The sequence below is a fragment of the Notamacropus eugenii genome, chromosome 7, assembly GCF_028372415.1.
Source record: "Notamacropus eugenii isolate mMacEug1 chromosome 7, mMacEug1.pri_v2, whole genome shotgun sequence".
Lineage (NCBI taxonomy): Eukaryota > Metazoa > Chordata > Mammalia > Diprotodontia > Macropodidae > Notamacropus > Notamacropus eugenii.
The window spans coordinates 15655728-15672887 of record NC_092878.1 but is presented as its reverse complement, the minus strand read 5'-3'; the positions used below and the strand labels follow the sequence as shown (position 1 = coordinate 15672887).

The 17160-nt window shown below is 35.3% G+C and overlaps 1 protein-coding gene and 1 pseudogene across 1 annotated transcript; both read left to right on the top strand.

Annotated features, from left to right (window-relative positions):
- Positions 1 to 7315: 7315 nt before the first annotated feature.
- Positions 7316 to 9197, top strand: LOC140513533 (polyadenylate-binding protein 1 pseudogene; annotated as a pseudogene).
- A 6231-nt stretch (positions 9198 to 15428) lies between these two features.
- Positions 15429 to 16383, top strand: LOC140513387 (olfactory receptor 4K13-like). Its single transcript, XM_072623053.1, has one exon. The coding sequence runs from the start codon at positions 15442 to 15444 to the stop codon at positions 16381 to 16383; it is 942 nt and encodes a 313-aa protein (XP_072479154.1). The 5' UTR covers positions 15429 to 15441.
- The last annotated feature ends 777 nt before the right edge of the window (positions 16384 to 17160 follow it).

Genomic DNA, 17160 nt, shown 5'->3' with positions numbered 1-17160 from the left:
AAGCAGAAAACTGGGGGAAATTGATTACAAATATGTTTTTTTAAGACCTCATTTCTAAAGTACATAGGGAACTGAGTCAAAGTTACAAGAATGCAAGTCATTACCCATTTGACAAATGTTCAAAGATATGAACTGGAAATTTTCAGAGGAAGAAATTAAAGCTATCTATAGTCATATGAAAAAGCGCTCTTAATACTATTTGTTAGAGAGACACAAAGCAAAAAAACATCTGAGGTACTACATAACATCTATCAGATAGTCTAACATGACAAAACAGGAAAAATGATACATTTTGGAGAAGATGTGAAAGACATGGAACACTAATTCATTGTTCCTGGAGCAGTACATACATACCCATACTTATATACATATTATTTATATATATTCACACATACACATATATACAGATAGACAGATGTTTAGAGAGGGCGCTGGGTGAATTGAATATGAAGGGATGATATCTAATAAATAAAATTAAGGGGAAAGAAAGGAATATATTGTGAGAAAGAGAAAGGCAGAGGTAGAATGAGGCAAATTATCTCAGTGTAGTCCCAACCCAATATTCACAGTGCCCACAGCAGCCATATATATCACAGAATACCACAGAATCTCTACATGGAAGGCAGAATCAAAATTCAAATCTATCACAGTAAAAAATGTATATACAGCAACAATGCAAAAGACAACACCATCCTGAAGCCTTTCCCCTGCTGTGTTTCCCACAAATCAAGTCCATTTCACTCATCACAAGCAGGCTCTCTCAAACAAAATCACAATCAGAAAATCACTCATAGTACCCAGGAGTCTGCATACTTCCTAGCTCTGTCTCCTCTCAAGACTAGCTTTCTCTCTGCTCTGGTCTAGTTTGGCCTCTTCCTATTCCACTCATTCAGCAAAATCCTCCCACTGCAGGCTTCATATGACTTAATGGGCTTATTAATTAATAGGAAAGATTTTTCCAATTAAAATTACCATTGCTCTCACACGAAAGAGTCTAGAAAAGGCTTTTACAAAGAAGAGCAGGTAGGTGAGAGGGAATGAGTTAACCTTATTTTCAATGGATTTGGCTTAAGGAGGCAATGGCATAAACACTCAATTGGGTATCTTACTGTACAGAAAAACATGGAGAAGTAAATAAGATGTGGGGGGGGTGATGATGAGAGGGACACTTTTAAAAAGGAACAGAATCAAGGGAGGAATAGAATAAATGAGAGGTAGGGTAGGATGGAGGGAAATATAGTTAGTCTTTCAAAACATGAGTTTTATGGAAGTGTTTTGCATGACTACCCATGTAAAGCCTATATTATGTTGCTTGCCTTCTCAATGAGGGTAGATGGGAGTGAAGAAGGTAGACAATTTGGAGTTCAAAGTTTTAAAAGCAAATGTTAAAAATTGTCTTTACATGGAACTTGGGAATAAGATATACAGGCAATGGCGTATAGAAATATACCTTGCTCTACAAGAAAGTGAGGGAATGAGGGATAGGAGGTGGTGGAATGATAGAGGGGAGGGCACACTTTGGGAAAGGGTAATCAGAATGCATGCCATCTTGGAATGGGGACAGGGGAGAGTTGGGAAGAAAATTTGTAAATGAAAATATTGTGGAAATAAACTTTGAAGACTAAAATAAATTAATTAATAAAAAAATCTCTTTGGGATACAGTCCTAGCAGTGGTACTTCTAGGTCAGAGGGTATGCACAGTATTATCGTCCTTTAAGCATAATTCCAAAATGCTCTCCACAGGGATTACATCAATTCACATCTCCACCAGCAGTATATTAGAGTCTGATATCCCTCCAAGAGTCCGATATCCCTCCAAAATTTCTTTTTCTGTCATATTAGCCAATCTGATAGGTATGAGGTGGTAGATCAGTTGTTTAAATTCGCATTTCTCTAATCAATAGTAATTCAGAACATTTTAATATGACTTAAAGTTAGCTTTATTTTTTTTTCTTTTGAAAACTTCCTTTTCATATTCTTTGACCATTTATGAATTGGGAATGGCTTGTGTCCTTACACATTTCACTGAATTCTTTACATATGTAAGGAACCTCACAACACAGTACAGAAAGGCAGAGATAGTCCATGGATCCTTATCAGATTATAATGCAATGAAACTTACATGTAATCAAAGGCCATGGGAAAACAAAACAAAAAATAATTGGAAGCTAAACAATCTAATGCTAAAGAATGAATGGGTTAAACAACAAATTGTAGAAACAATCGACAATTTCATTCAATAAAATGATAATAATGAGACCTCCATATCAAACTTTATGGGATACAGGAAAAACAGTTCTTAGGGGAAGTTTTATATTTTTGAATGTCTACATGAATAAAATAGAGGAGGAGATCAATAAATTAGGCATGCAGCTGACAAACCTGAAAAAAAAAAACAAATTGAAAATCCCCAAGTAAATATCAAATTAGAAATACTGAATACCAAAGAACAGATTAATACAATTGAAATTAAGAAAACTATTGAACTAGTAAATAAAACTGAGAGTTGGTTATATGAAAAAACAATAAAATTAATAAACCTTTGGTTAATTTGATTTAAGAAAAGGAAAGAAGAAAACTAAATTACCCAGTATCAAAAATGAAAAGGATGAACTCATCTCCAATGAGGAGGAAATTAAAATAATAATCAGAACTCACTTTTCCCAACTGTATGCCCATAAATTCGATAATATAAGTGTGATGGATGATTATTTTAAAAGATATAAATTGCCCAGATTAACAGAAGAGGAAGTTGAATACTTAAATAATCTCATCTCAACAAAAGAAATTGAACAAGCCATAAAAACTACTTGAAATAATAAACAACTTTGGCAAAGTTGCAGATTTTAAAATAAACCCACACAAATCTTCTGCATTTCTGTATGTTACTAACAAAGCCCAACAGCAAGAGATAGAAAAAGAAATTCCATTTAAAGCAATGGTAGACACTACAAAATATTTGGGAGTCTACCTGTGAAAACAAACCCAGGGACTATATGAACACAATTGCAAAACACTTTTCTCACAAATAAAGTCAGATCTAAGGAAGTAGAAAAAAAATCATTTGTTCGTGGGTGGGGTGAACCAATATAATAACAATAAAATTCGACCTAAATTAATTTACTTGTCTAGTTCCACTCCAATCAAACTATCAGAAAATTAGTTTGAAGAGCTAGAAAAAATAATATCAAAATTCATCTGGAAGAAAGAAAGCTCCAGAATAGAAAACGAACTAATGACAAGAAATGCTAGGGAAGGTGGCCTAACTCTACCAGACCTCAAACTGTATTATAAAGCAGCAATTATCAAAACCACTTTTCACTGGCTAAGAAACAGAAGGGTAGACCAGTGGAGTAAGTTAGGTACTCAAGACACAGCAGTCAATGAGTACAGCAATCTACTGTTTGATAAACCAAAAGATCTCAGCCACTGGAATAAGAACTCACTGTTTGACAAAATTTGCTGAGAAAAATGGATAACAGTGTGGTGTAAACTGGGCATAGATCAATTCCTGACAGAGTACACAAGAATAAAGTCCAAATGAGTACATGATCTAGGTACAAAGACTGATACTGTAAACAACTTAGTAGAGCAAGGAATAGTGTATTTTTCAGATTTATGGGGAAGGGAACAATTTTTGAATAAACAAGAGATAGATAACATTATGAAGTACAAAATGGATAATTTTGATTACATTAAATTGAAAAGGTATTGCACAAACAAACCCAATGCAACCAAGTTTAGGAGGGAAGCAGAAAACTGGGAAAGAATATTTGCAACTAATGTCTGTGATAAAGGCCTCATTTCTAAAATGTATAGAGAACTGTGTCAAATGTACAAGAATACAAGTCTTTTCCCAATTGATAAATGGTCAAAGGATATCAACAGGCAGTTTTCAGAGGAAGAAATCAAAGCTATCTATAGTCACATGAAAAAGTGCTCTAAATCACCAGTGATTAGAGAGATACAAATCAGAACAACTCTGAGATCCTACATCACACTTATCAGATTGAGTAACATGACAAAACAGGATGATGATAAATGTTGGAGAAGATGTGGATGAGTTGGAACACTAATTCATTGTTGCTGCAGCTGTGAGCTGATCCAGCTAATCTGGAGAGCTATTTGAAGCTTTGGCCAAAGGGCTACAAAAATGTGCATACCCTTTGACCCAGTAATACCACGTGTAGGACTGTATCCCCAAGAGATTATAAAAATGGGATAGGGTCCCACATGTACAAAAGTATTTATAGGAGCACTCTTTGTGATGGCCTAAAACTGGAAATCAAAGAGATGCCCATCAGTTGGAGAATGGCTAAATATATCATGGTATATGAATGTAACAGAACACTATTGCACTATAAGAAATAATGAAGGAAGACTTCAGAGAGGCCTGGAAAGACTTTTTATGAACTGATACTGAGTGACAGGAGCAGAATTAGGAGAACTTCGTACAGAACAACAATCACAATGTGCGAGGATTTTTTCTGGTAGTCTTTGAACTTCATTGCAATGCAAGGACTTAAAAAATTCCCAGTGATCTCTTAAGGCAAAGTGCCTTCCACATCCAGAGAAAGATTTATGGAAATCGATTGCAGAATGTAGCAGACCATTTTCTTTTTTCTTACTTTTTGGGTTTTTTTATGATTTTTCTCATTCATTTTTATTCTTCTTTGTGATATGACTAAGACAAAATTATATTTAATAGGAATGTGTGTGTAGAATGTGTATAAAATTTTATGCCATCTCAGGAAGGGAAGAAAGGGGAGGAAGGGGAAAAATTATAAGTTGTATGGAAGTGATTGTAGAATACTGAAAACAAATAAATTAATAAGACATTTAAAAATTAAAGAATTGGGACTTTTATCAGGGAAATTTGCTTTAAATATTCCTCCCATTTTTTGGCTTTCCTTCTAATCTTGGGTGCATCAGTTTTGTTTGTGCAAAATCTTTTCAATTTAATGTAGTCAAAATAATTCATTTTATATATCCATCATTGTTATGAACTGGTGTAAAGGGAAGTAAGCATTACAAGGAGAACATTGTGCTCAGTACCAGTGATACTCTAATGATGATTATCTGTGAATGATCCAGCTATTCTCAGCAATACAACATTGCAAGAAAATTCCGAAAAACTCATGACAAAAAACCCCCCCAAAACCAAAATTATCACCTTCTGAGAGAAAGAGAGAGAGAGAGAGAGAACTGATGAACTCTAAATGCAGATTGAAGAACACTTTTTAAAACTATATTTTCTTAGTTTTTTCTGTTTTCTTTTGCAACAAGAATAATATGGAATTATGTTTTGCATAACTTCATATGTATAATCAATAACAAATTGCTTAGTTTGTCAAGGGGTGTGTGAGGAGAGAGAGAGAATTTGGAATTCAAAATTAAAAAAAACAAACGTTAAATTGTTTTTAACAATACGTTAAATGCTCTGGACACAATGTAATTCACTTTTCTTTGTCTTACTTTTCCTTTCAATTTGGGTAAACCACTAAACTCCTTTGATCAAAATTTTCTCATTTGTAAAATGAAGTTGTCGTTTTTCAATTTATTGAGCATCTCAGTAGTTGAGTCCAGATGTGTACTTAGGATCTTCTAATACTTTTATCAACTCATTGATGTTCATTAAATGAATAGCAGGGAATTGGTATAATTGAGATAGACCCTTGATTTCAATCTTTAAAAGGAGTTTTGGGGCTCCGATAAGTCATGACTGAGAAGCTAGTCAAGTACAAATACTTGCCTTTCTTGGAATATGCTGCCTTTTCAGAAAATTATAATCACCAGAAAATCACCACATGGTCTCAGTAGTGTTTGGAGACGTTTTTGAAGAGGACAATGACATCAAGGAAATGATGAGATGACTTGCAATTGATTTTTATTTGAGTGAGGGAGGATTGTGCAAGTTCACCAGCCTCATTTTTTCCTCCAGAGCCATCTTGGTCTAGTGGCCAGATATTCATCAGTACAATTGGACATGATGTCTTTCCTTCCTTCCTTCCTTCCTTCCTTCCTTCCTTCCTTCCTTCCTTCCTTCCTTCCTTCCTTCCTTCCTTCCTTCCTTTTTTTCTTCTTTCACAAATCCTTAAATACAGTTCACTCTGAAGCTCATAGATTGGACCACAATAGGTCCCTGCCCAAGTTCCATTTAATGACTGTATTTTGGGCCCTCCTGGCTTAGAGTAAATGCCAATGGTAACTGTTTCTCTTTGGAACAGAAACCCTCAGGGTCTTACCCTCCCAGCTTGATTTTTTTTCATCTTTCTAATTAAAGTAGCCTTCCCTTGATTCACAAAGTTCTACAACTCTGGAAGGCTATGTAGAACCCTTGGAGACATGAAACTTAACAATACATAATTAATTTGACTGTATTTGGTAGCTGCTACAACTCCTTTGCATTTTATTTCTGATTAAATAAAACCAGTCTCATACTGAGGATGTTGACTTGGTGGTTTGCATGAGAAAGGAGGACAATTTGATTTTGTTATACAAAGTAAACATCAACCAAATTCTGACATCCTCTGGGAATGTCCTTGGAGAGGGAAAAGCTAAATGAAATTCCAGTGTTCCTAGTGGAATCTCTGTTCGCATATGAGCCAAAGAGTAGTTTTACATAAGAAGTTTTCAAAATTGGGTCTTTGTAAGCTTTGGTACTGGGTTACTGGTTATAAGAATATGACTATGACAGCTTTTTGGATTATAAACTGAAAATGGACAAGATTTAAAGGTAAAATAAAAGACAGAAAAATGACATCATATTTCAGTACATAAAGTTCTGACTGATGTGATATTAGTTTAAATAGTCTTCTCCCTGACGGTTAGTGCTGTGAGTGCAGAGTGTGTGATTCGGGCCAGAACACAGTTATTATTTAAAAAAAAATACCAAAAAGTGTTTTTAAAAACCCACAAAAAAATCATAAAAGATCCGCATTTCCCCCGCTGGAGACTTTTATTTTTTTTTTCCTCTTTTATAAAATAACCTGGTGAAGCAGCCGAGACTGACCCACCACCCATGGCCCTTCAGCAGCTCCAAGAGGGAGCGAAGAGACAGGCCTTCCTCACAGCCAGGACCACAGCCACCTCCCTAGCCAACCCCTGAGCAAGCAGCATCAGCAGCTGGTGGTAGATTGTATACATTCCATGACCATTGAGTAGTTTTCGATTCCGGTTGATTTTTCTCCCTTTGCTCTTGGCCTCTCTTCCCTCCCCCCCAGCCCCGCAACTCCAGACTCCGGCTCCCCACGCTTCCCTACCTCTTCCCATGGAAAGTTCAGGGCTTGTGGCCCTTTGGGCGGCAGAGCCAAGATGAACCCCAGCGCCCCTAGCTACCCTATGGTCTCGCTCTACATAGGGGATCTGTACCCTGATGTGAATCAGGTGATGTTCTACGAGAAGGTCAACGCTGATCAGGTCCAACCTCTCCATCAGGGTCTGCAGGGATATAATCACTTGCCACTCCCTGTGCTATGCCTATGTCAACTTCCCCCAGCCGGCAGACGCTGAATAAGCATTAGATACAACGAATTTTGATGTCATTAAGGGCAAGCCAGTGCGTATCATGTGGTCTCAGTGTCATCCATCACTACATGAAAGTGGTGTGGGCAATGTATTCATCAAAAATTTGGATAATTTCATTGATAATACAGCATTGTTGGATACATTTGATGCTTTTGCAAACGTCCTTTCTTGTAAGGTGATGTGTGATGAAAATGGGTCACAGGGCTATGGATTTGTACACTTTGAGACACAAGAAGCTGCTGAAAGAGCTATTGAGAAAATGAATGGAATGCTTCTTTTTTTGTTGGTCGATTTAAATCCCGTAAAGAGAGAAAAGCAGAACTTGGACCTAAACCAAAAGAGTTCACCAATGTTTACATCAAAAATTTTGGTGAAGACATGGATGACGAAAGACTTAAGGAGCTCTTTGTCAAGTTTGGACCTGCTTGAAGTGTAAAAGTAATGACTGATGAAAGTGGAAAAACCAAAGGTTTTGGCTTTGTGAGCTTTGAAAGACATAAAGATGCACAAACAGCAGTAGATGAGATGAATGGAACAGAACTGAATGGAAAACAAATTTATGTTGGCCAAGCTCAAGAAAAAGTGGAAAGACACATGGAACTCAAGCACAAATTTGAACAAATGAAGCACAATAGGATCACCAGATACCAAGGTGTTAACCTGTATGTGAAAAATCTTGATGATGGTATTGATGATGAGCGTCTGTGAAAGGAGTTCTCACCATTTGGTACAATCACTAATGTGAAGGTGATGATGGAAGGTGCCCGCAGCAAAGGGCTTGGGCTTGTATGTTTCTCTTCACCAGGGGAAGCCACCAAAGCAGTCAAAGAAATGAATGGCAGAATTATTGCCACTAAGCCATTGTATGTAGCTGTAGTCCAGCTCAGAGGAGCGGCAGGCTCACCTCACAAACCAGTATATGCAGAGAATGGCAAGTGTCAGACCTATGCCCAACCCTGTGATCAACCCCTATCAGCCTCCTTCAGGTTACTTCGTGGCAGCTATTCCTCAGACTCAGAATTGTGCTACATATTATCCTGCTAGCCAAATTGTTCAACTCAGACCAAGTCCTTACTGGATTGCTCAGTGTGCCAGACCTCATCCTTTCCAGAATATGACTGGCGCTATCCACCCAGCAGCTCCTAGGCCACCATTTATTACAATGAGACCAGCTTCTTCACAGGTGCCACGAGTCATGTCAACACAGCGTGTTGCAAATACATCAGCTCAGACAATGATTCCACATCCTGCAGCAGCTGCTGCCATAGCTACTCCTGCTGTCCCCACAGTTCCACAGTATAAGTGTGTTGCAGGTGTTTGCAATCCTCAACAGCATCTTACGGCACAACCACAGGTTACCATGCAGCAGCCTGCTGTCTATGTGCAAGGTCAGGAACATTTAACCGCTTCCATGTTGGCATCTGCACCTCCTCAAGAGCAAAAGCAGATGTTGGGTGAAAGGCTGTTTTCACTCATTCATCCTACCCTGGCTGGGGAAATCACTGGCATGTTGCTAGAAATTGACAACTCTGAGATTCTTCATATGCTTGAGTCTCCTGAGTTTCTTCTCTCTAAGGGTGATGAAGCTATAGTCGTACTGCAAACTCACCAAGCTAGAGAAGTTGCCCAGAGAGCAGTTAACAGTGCCACTGGTGTTCCACTTGTTTAGCAGAAAAGATCAGGGGCCACGAAATGGAACCTCTGCTTCACTGAAGAAAAATAACTAAATCTCAAAAAACTTAAATATTGTGAAGAAACATTGCAAAATGTAAAATAAATAAAAAAGGAAAGGAAACTTTGAACCTGATGTACCGAGCAAATGCCAGGTCTAGCAAACTTAATACTAGTCCTAGATTACTTATTGATTTAAAAAAAAAAAAAACAAGAAAAAAAAACAAAAAAAAACCCAAAATAGTAAAATAAATAAATACAAATTAATGCTTTACAGACACGAGGGGGAAAAACACACTACAAAAATGTAAAGCAGTTTTTTCTTTAATTTTGTAATTTTTTACTGTGGAAAAGCTCAGAATATCCACCACTGTTTTAGATAACAGAATTGATAACTGAGCAAGGAAACGTAATTTGGATTATAAAATTCTTACTTTAATAAAAATTCCTTAAATAGTGAAAAAAATAGTTTGAATAGAGACAAGGGAATAAATACAACAGCTACTATGGACAAAGAACCACTTTGGAATAGGAGAGAGAGGAAGGAATAAAAAGTAACTTCAATATCTGGATTCTGGATAACAAAGAAGATGGTAGTGGTATTGACAGAAGGTCATGAAGAGAGTGTGTGTAAAGGTCTACGTGCATATGTTAAAAACTCTTCATTTCATAAGACATTTTAAGTGCTTGTCACCTCAGTTAGTCTATTTTTCTAGATGTTCTTCCTCCTGATATGTATTGCATGGAAGAACCATTTTTCTGGAGTAGCAGCAGATGGGTAAAATTTTTGTTCCTTTGGTGAAATTCACTTGGTACTTTAATGACCAACTAATAATTCTTTCCTTTTGATGCCTAGGGAAAAATCAGAATTTTTTTAAAAGAATTCTCATGGGGATCTGTTCTTCTACTTTCCAAACTTGTTACTATTGAAAATAATGTCCCATCTTTTATTTTCCTTCTTGAGAGAATATTTATATATACTTTATATTTCTTGGCACCACAGAAAAATCTTCAATATGTTTATAATGTTCATATTTCTCATTCAAGAGACTGCTCCTTTAGGTCTTCATCTATAGCTGATAGGTTAAAGGACCAAGGTTAATATTCTAGGATTCCTGTGTCATAACCATCTAACAGATAGATTTCTACATAGATTTTTTTAACTGAATGGAACAGATAGATTCTTACTGATGGGAGTGTGCAGGGAAGAGGGTGACTATGAAGATAATTTTCTTCTCAAACAGTACCTGGATGACTATTATAAGGTCCTATGGGAATCATTAGGCATACAGAGTTTCTTCCAACCTCTTAATACTAGAAGTTATAAGTTTCAATTAAGTTATACTTTTATTAAGTGCCTATGATGTTTTGGCACTTTCCTTGGCAATGGGGATACAAAGAAAAAAGTGATAGACTCTTCTTCTAATGAGGCTATGGTTTAGTGGACCCATAGGTATCACTATATACATTAGAAATGTAAGTAATGGTTAACATTTAAATTGAGATTTAGTGTTTAAAAGGGCATGCACAGTATCTTATTTGATCTTTCCAACTGTCTCATATTGTCCTTGTTTTACAGATGACGAAACTGAGACCTAGAGATGTTAAATTATTTGCCTATGATCACAAAACTACTAAGTTCCAGAGACAAGATTTCAAACCAAACCTCTCCGGATTACTAGTCTAATATTCATGTGGACAAAAAAATATAATACTGTAGAGAAAGTGAAATAGCATAAGGGACCAAGTAAGGGAAGTAAAAAGTGAGGAGGGAGAAATTTCTTTCATCTGTATGACTGAGAAGAGACTTTTGAGTAAAGCAGTTAGTGATTTTTTTAAACACAATAAAAAAGAAAGATCTCGACAGGCACTGACAATTAACAATTCTATGGCAGACATCCGGGACTTCTTTGTTCAAATATATAGAGAAGAGAGAGGTAAGTGTAAATAAGATCAGTAAAAAGAGCTATTCTTTTTGAGGGCAACATCAGGTATGTAAATGCGTTCAATACGAAAATAAAGAATTTTCATTTATTCTATTCCAGTGGAAGCAAATAAAGGGAATGATCTGTTAAGATCTATTATTAGCAGTGTGGAATGTATTTTGACAGCAGTGTTAAACTGGATTGAAGATAGGAAAGGAAGCAATGAGACCAAGTAGGAAGCTATTTTTAAAAGTTTCAAACATTTTATTTCATTTCAATTCCATGAAAAACCACGACAAAACCATTTTCAAGGTAAAAAGTGTAGGGTACCTGAAAAGCACAGGGTAACTATGTGAGCATAGAGGAAGAACCGATTTATAGGTGTGGTGGCAGGAGTAAAACGATCTGGCAATTTATTTGATTTGGAAGGATTAGTGTAACGTAGAGAGAGACAGGGAAGAACAAGGAAAAACCATCTCCAAATTTTCTATTCTGGATGATTGGGAATACACCAGCAATTTTTGATAGATAGATCCATATATAGATATAGATATACACATATATACACATATGCACACATATATGCATACACAGACATAGATATATATATATTACATATGACATATATGTGTGTGTGTGGAAATTTAGAGGAGGGGCAAGTTTATTGGGGAAGGTCATAAGGAAGGTGTATATTTTAGTTATAGAAGATGGTCTGTGTTAATGTGCTGAGATCAGCAGATGGAGAATGAATTTTGAATCTATTGTACATTCAACCTCCTTATCATTTTCTCTGACCAAACATTAGATTGTAGTCTCTGTAAGTTACGGTCTTTGTTGTATTTTTATCTTTGTATCTCAAGCACCTATTAAAGTGCCTAGAATACTGTTGTAATCCAATAAACATAGGTTGAATTGAGTGTTTATCATGATAAACAAAGAAAAAAATATCTAAAATTAATTGGTAGGCATGTCGTGTGTATGTAGAGCATCCAGGTGTACATACTCAGAAAGCACTTAGAAATGTGAAGTTCGGGGGTTGGACGGGGGAATGGACATTTAAAATTAGTGTTTATCTGCAAAGTCATGATAATCGGGATAAGACAGTGGATGATCACCAATGGAAGACATTAACAGAGATAATGGAAGACCGATGATAGAAATTTGGAGGTCATATTCTTCAGCCCCCATTAATCACTCCTTCCCCAGAACTAATAGTTTCTTTTACCTAGTGAAATGTGATTCAGTAGTTATTTGTCTTTTTATGTTGATCCTATATGCCCTTCCATATTACCCTGAACTTGAGTTGAGGGATCTTATTATGTAATTTACATTACCCACAACATTTAGAACAATTGGGTACAATGTGGTACTTAATAAATGCTGAATTAATTATAAATATTTAAATAACTGATTTATTATTCATGTGTTTCAGTATTCTTTCATAATAATTCTTCACATGTTTGCTGACAGTTTTCAAGGCTGTGGTCCTCTGATGTAAAACAGAATGATCATTTTTGTCTATTTATAGTGAGGTGGAAGTGTGAAGGGAGTCAGAATGACAGGTCGTTTGAAAGCCTGAATTGGAAAAAATATTTTGTGATGACTAATTCATCATTTTTCAACCAGCTGGTTTTTTGTTCAATGCTTTGGTCGGTCAATTAGAAGTCATAACCCAGGCAACACATACCACTTTTCTAATCATTCAACATACATTACTAGGTCCCCACATTGTGCTATGGACTCAAGAAGTAAAGAAAGATGAAGCAAGTGTTCCACTTGAGCAAGTAGCTCACGTTTTCAGTTATCTCATTTTTAATTTATGGAATAAAACAAACATTTCCCTAACAAAGTATAATAAAAAAGATGATTGCGTGTGAAACTGCTAATCTACTCTGCATAAATTGCTATTACTTTTAAGTCTAGAACAAATTTATCAGGTAAATTTCTTTCTGCCTTTTTCCCCTCCCTCCCATCCTAGAAAATGGCAACCATTAGGGACATTCTTGTAGTACAACAGTATTCCATCATAATCATATACCATAATATGTTTAACTATTCCTTAGTTGATGAGCTTCCCTGCAATTTCCAGTTTGTTGCCACTATGAAGAGAGCTGCTATAAACATTTCAGAACATCTAGGTTCTTTTCCCTTTTCCCTAATCATCTCTGGAAATAGACTTAGTAGTGGTATTACTAGGTCAAATGATATAGGTTGTTTAATAACTCTTTGAACATAATTCTAGATTGCTCTCCCAAATGGTTTTATCAAATCAGAAATCCAGCAGCAATGAAATATGTTGCAATATTTCCGCATCTCCTTCAATATTTGTCTCTTTCCCCTTCAATCATTTTAGCCAATCTGATAGGTGTAAAATAATATCTCAAGGTTGTTTCAATTTGCATTTCTTTTTAATTTGCATTGTTTCCTATGACTATAATTTGTTTTGATTTCTTCATTGGAAAACTGCTGGTTATATAATTTGAGCATTTACCAATTGCTGAATGACGTTTATTCTTATAGATTTGACAATGTTCTTTATACATTTTAGATATGAGATCTTTGTCTGAGAAACAGTGTATAATTTCCACTCCTGCTATATTCTGCTTTACTTTTTGTGGTTATATTTGTTTTATTTGCATAAAATCTTTCAATTTATTGTGATCAACATTATCTGTTTTATACTTAACTTTACTCTCTGATTCTTGTTTATTCATAAATTATTTGCCTGTCCATAAGTCTGATAGGCAATATGTTCCATGTTCTAATTTTCTTGTAATATCTCTCTTTATATGTAGATCACCCTTCCGTTTTGACCTTCTCTTGGCAAATGGTGTATAATATTGGCCTACTCCCAGTTTCTACCATATCGTTTTACAGTCTTCCCAACAATTTTTCCAAATAATGATTTCATATTCCAAAATCTTGTCTTTACATTTGAAAAATACAGTTATGTTTATTTGCAGCTGTAAATTGTATGTCTACTCTATTTAATTAATCTACCTTTCTATTTATTATCCAGTAATAGATAATTTTTATAATTACTGCTTTATAATACAGTTTAAGATCTGGTACCGCTAAACCTCCTTCTTTTACATTTTTTTTTTATTTATTTACTTTGATATTCTTGACTTTTTGTTCTTCCAATGAATTTTGTCATTTTTTAAAATAATTCAGTAAAATAATATTCTTTTTTAATTTAAGTGGGGTCATATTGAATATATAAATTACTTTAAGGAGCTCGCATGTTCACAATCAAGACAGCACATAAATAACTATGTACATTCAAAGTGTATACAGAGTACATGGAAGATAATGAAATCAAGATCCTAAGAAATGACTGGATCAATAAGAGTACAACATAATTCCACTTATGAATAATATTAATTCAATTCAAAAAGCACTCCCTATGTTCTAGAAATGCTGAGGATACAAAGAAAAAGCACGTGAATAAATAATTATTTAAAATACATAGATTAAACACAAAGTAATTAATATAAATTATCACCAATTTGGCAACAAACTAATCAGTTAAATTAACAACAATCTTATTATTAAATGTGGCCAATGTAGTGAAAGCGTTATTGGAGGTCAGGTCTTTCGTGTAGAAAGCTTGTATACTAGATACCAGATATATAGAACAGTGGCTCCCAAACTTTTAAAGTATGAAGACTCTTTCTAAAGACAAGAACATTACTTAGATTCCATATATTAGAGGTAAATTAAGATCAAGTTCACAAGATTTGGTGTGCATATTTATTTGAGGATTCTGAGTAATAATGCTCAGTCTATCAAGGAAACTATGGAAAACCTGTTGGGAATTACTGATTTAAAATTCCTCATATTCAAACAAATCTCTTCATTTTGGACAATGAGAGCTCAGCTTAAATACTTTAATTGAAAAAAATAAGTAATAAATTTTAGGTAATCGTTAGGATCAGAAAAATATAGATCTAGAGTTGGAATCCATCTTAACTACAACTAGCCCATGAAATCATGTTTATAGATGAGGACATGACTTGGGACTGGTAAGTTCAATCACAATGGCTAAATAATGTATCAAGATATAGCTTGTTTCTCAATTAAAATTTATTTCTTATGTTTTTAGGTGAAACTATGTTTTAAAACATCATTTTAAGTATTTCTTGAATTAATTATGGTCTGAGATATGTTGCAAAGAGTTTTCAGCATTCAGTATCAGTCATATGGAATCTAAGTCTACTTTCCACCACTGCATTCTCAATAATCCTCACCTGAAACTGGGACTCATTTCTGACTACCTTCTCTTCAGAGATCTGGACCTTTAATGTATGTGAATAAATGAAGATGAATAACGACTCTGTGGTATACGAGTTTATTTTATTGGGACTCATCAGTTCTTGGGATCTTGAGATTGTCTTCTTTGGGATCTTCCTCTTGGCCTATTCATCAATAATGTCAGGAAACATTCTTATAGTAGTTATGGTGATCTTTGACTCATACCTGCACTCCACTCCGATGTATTTCCTCCTTGCCAACCTTTCTTGTATTGATATGACTATTTCCACTGTCACTGTCCCCAAGATGATCACAGATTTCTTCAGAGAGAGAAAAACGATTTCCTTTTGGGGTTGTATGGCACAGATGTTTCTACTTCACCTCTTAGGGGGCAGTGAAATGACTCTACTTATAATCATGGCTATTGATAGATATGTTGCAATATGTAAACCTCTCCACTACACTTCCATTATGAATCATCAGATGCTTGTAGGATTTGTCTTGCTATCTTGGGTGGTTGGTTTTGTCCATACCGTCAGTCAGATGGTTTTTATTGTAAATCTTCCCTTCTGTGGCCCCAATGTAGTTGATAACGTTTTTTGTGATATACCCCTTGTGATCAAACTTGCCTGCACTAACACCTATGTCACAGATCTATTGATTGTTGCTTTCAGTGGGCTCCTTTCATTGATCTGTTTCATTCTGTTGCTTATCTCCTATACTGTCATCTTGGTCACTGTCCGACATCGCTCTTCTCGAGAGCTCTCCAAGGCTCTTTCTACACTGTCTGCTCATATCACAGTAGTAATTCTCTTCTTTGGGCCAATTATCTTCATCTATGCTTGGCCATTCAGTAACTTTTCAGTGAACAAATTTCTCTCAGTTTTTTACTCGGTTATCACTCCTCTTCTAAATCCAATCATCTATACCTTGAGGAATCGAGAAATGAAAGAAGCTATGATTAGACTAAGGAGCAGACACATAATTTCCAGGCAGAACTTCTAGATAAAACTTTAGATGAGACTTATATTAAAAAAACAAAATAGAGTTGTCTCAGATGATTTGTTATTTTAGTTGATTTAAAAAATCATTGACTTCTGTAAATAAAAATATATTTACAACACTGATCAACATTTTAATGTGGAAAATATTAATATGTGTATTTATTTCAATAAAGAGCAATTATTTTAATTACTATCAATAAATAAAATTTTGGGGTTGCATATTATTGCAAATTTCAGTGCCAATGTAAGTGAAAAACTGCCCACTTTGAGATCTGTCACCTATTTTATGTATAGTGATCAACACTGGGCCCTGGGGAATCTTTGTCTTTCATTAAGTCACGTGCTTTGATAATAGGCAAGTCAAAGAATATTGAAAAAAGAGCTCCTATGACTTTCTGTTGCCTAAAGAAGAAGTGGGAAAGATTCTTATTTGCAAAGTCACATGAGGATTACACATTTAGCAGATATTTTTAAGTACCTACTCTGTGCAAGATAGTGCAAGGATATTCAAATGAAAAGAAAAATAGTCCCTACCTTCAGAGCTTACATTTTACTGACACAATTGTAGTGTTTATAAAGTTTCTTCCTCGCACATCGGTTAGAGAACTTACAGAAGGTAAAATAAAAGCATACATTCAAAGTAATTTGTAACTTACAAAGCACTATATAAAAGTGATTCTTGTTATTATTGTTTGTACAGAAGCTGAGGCAGAGAAGAAAAGCAGAGGAAGGAAGGAAAGAAGGAATGAAGGAAGCAGAACTACTATCCTCACTCCTC

Excerpts from the sequence above, each read along its gene's own strand:
- LOC140513387 (XM_072623053.1), top strand. The coding sequence starts at position 15,442 with ATGAAGATGAATAACGACTCTGTGGTATACGAGTTTATTTTATTGGGA.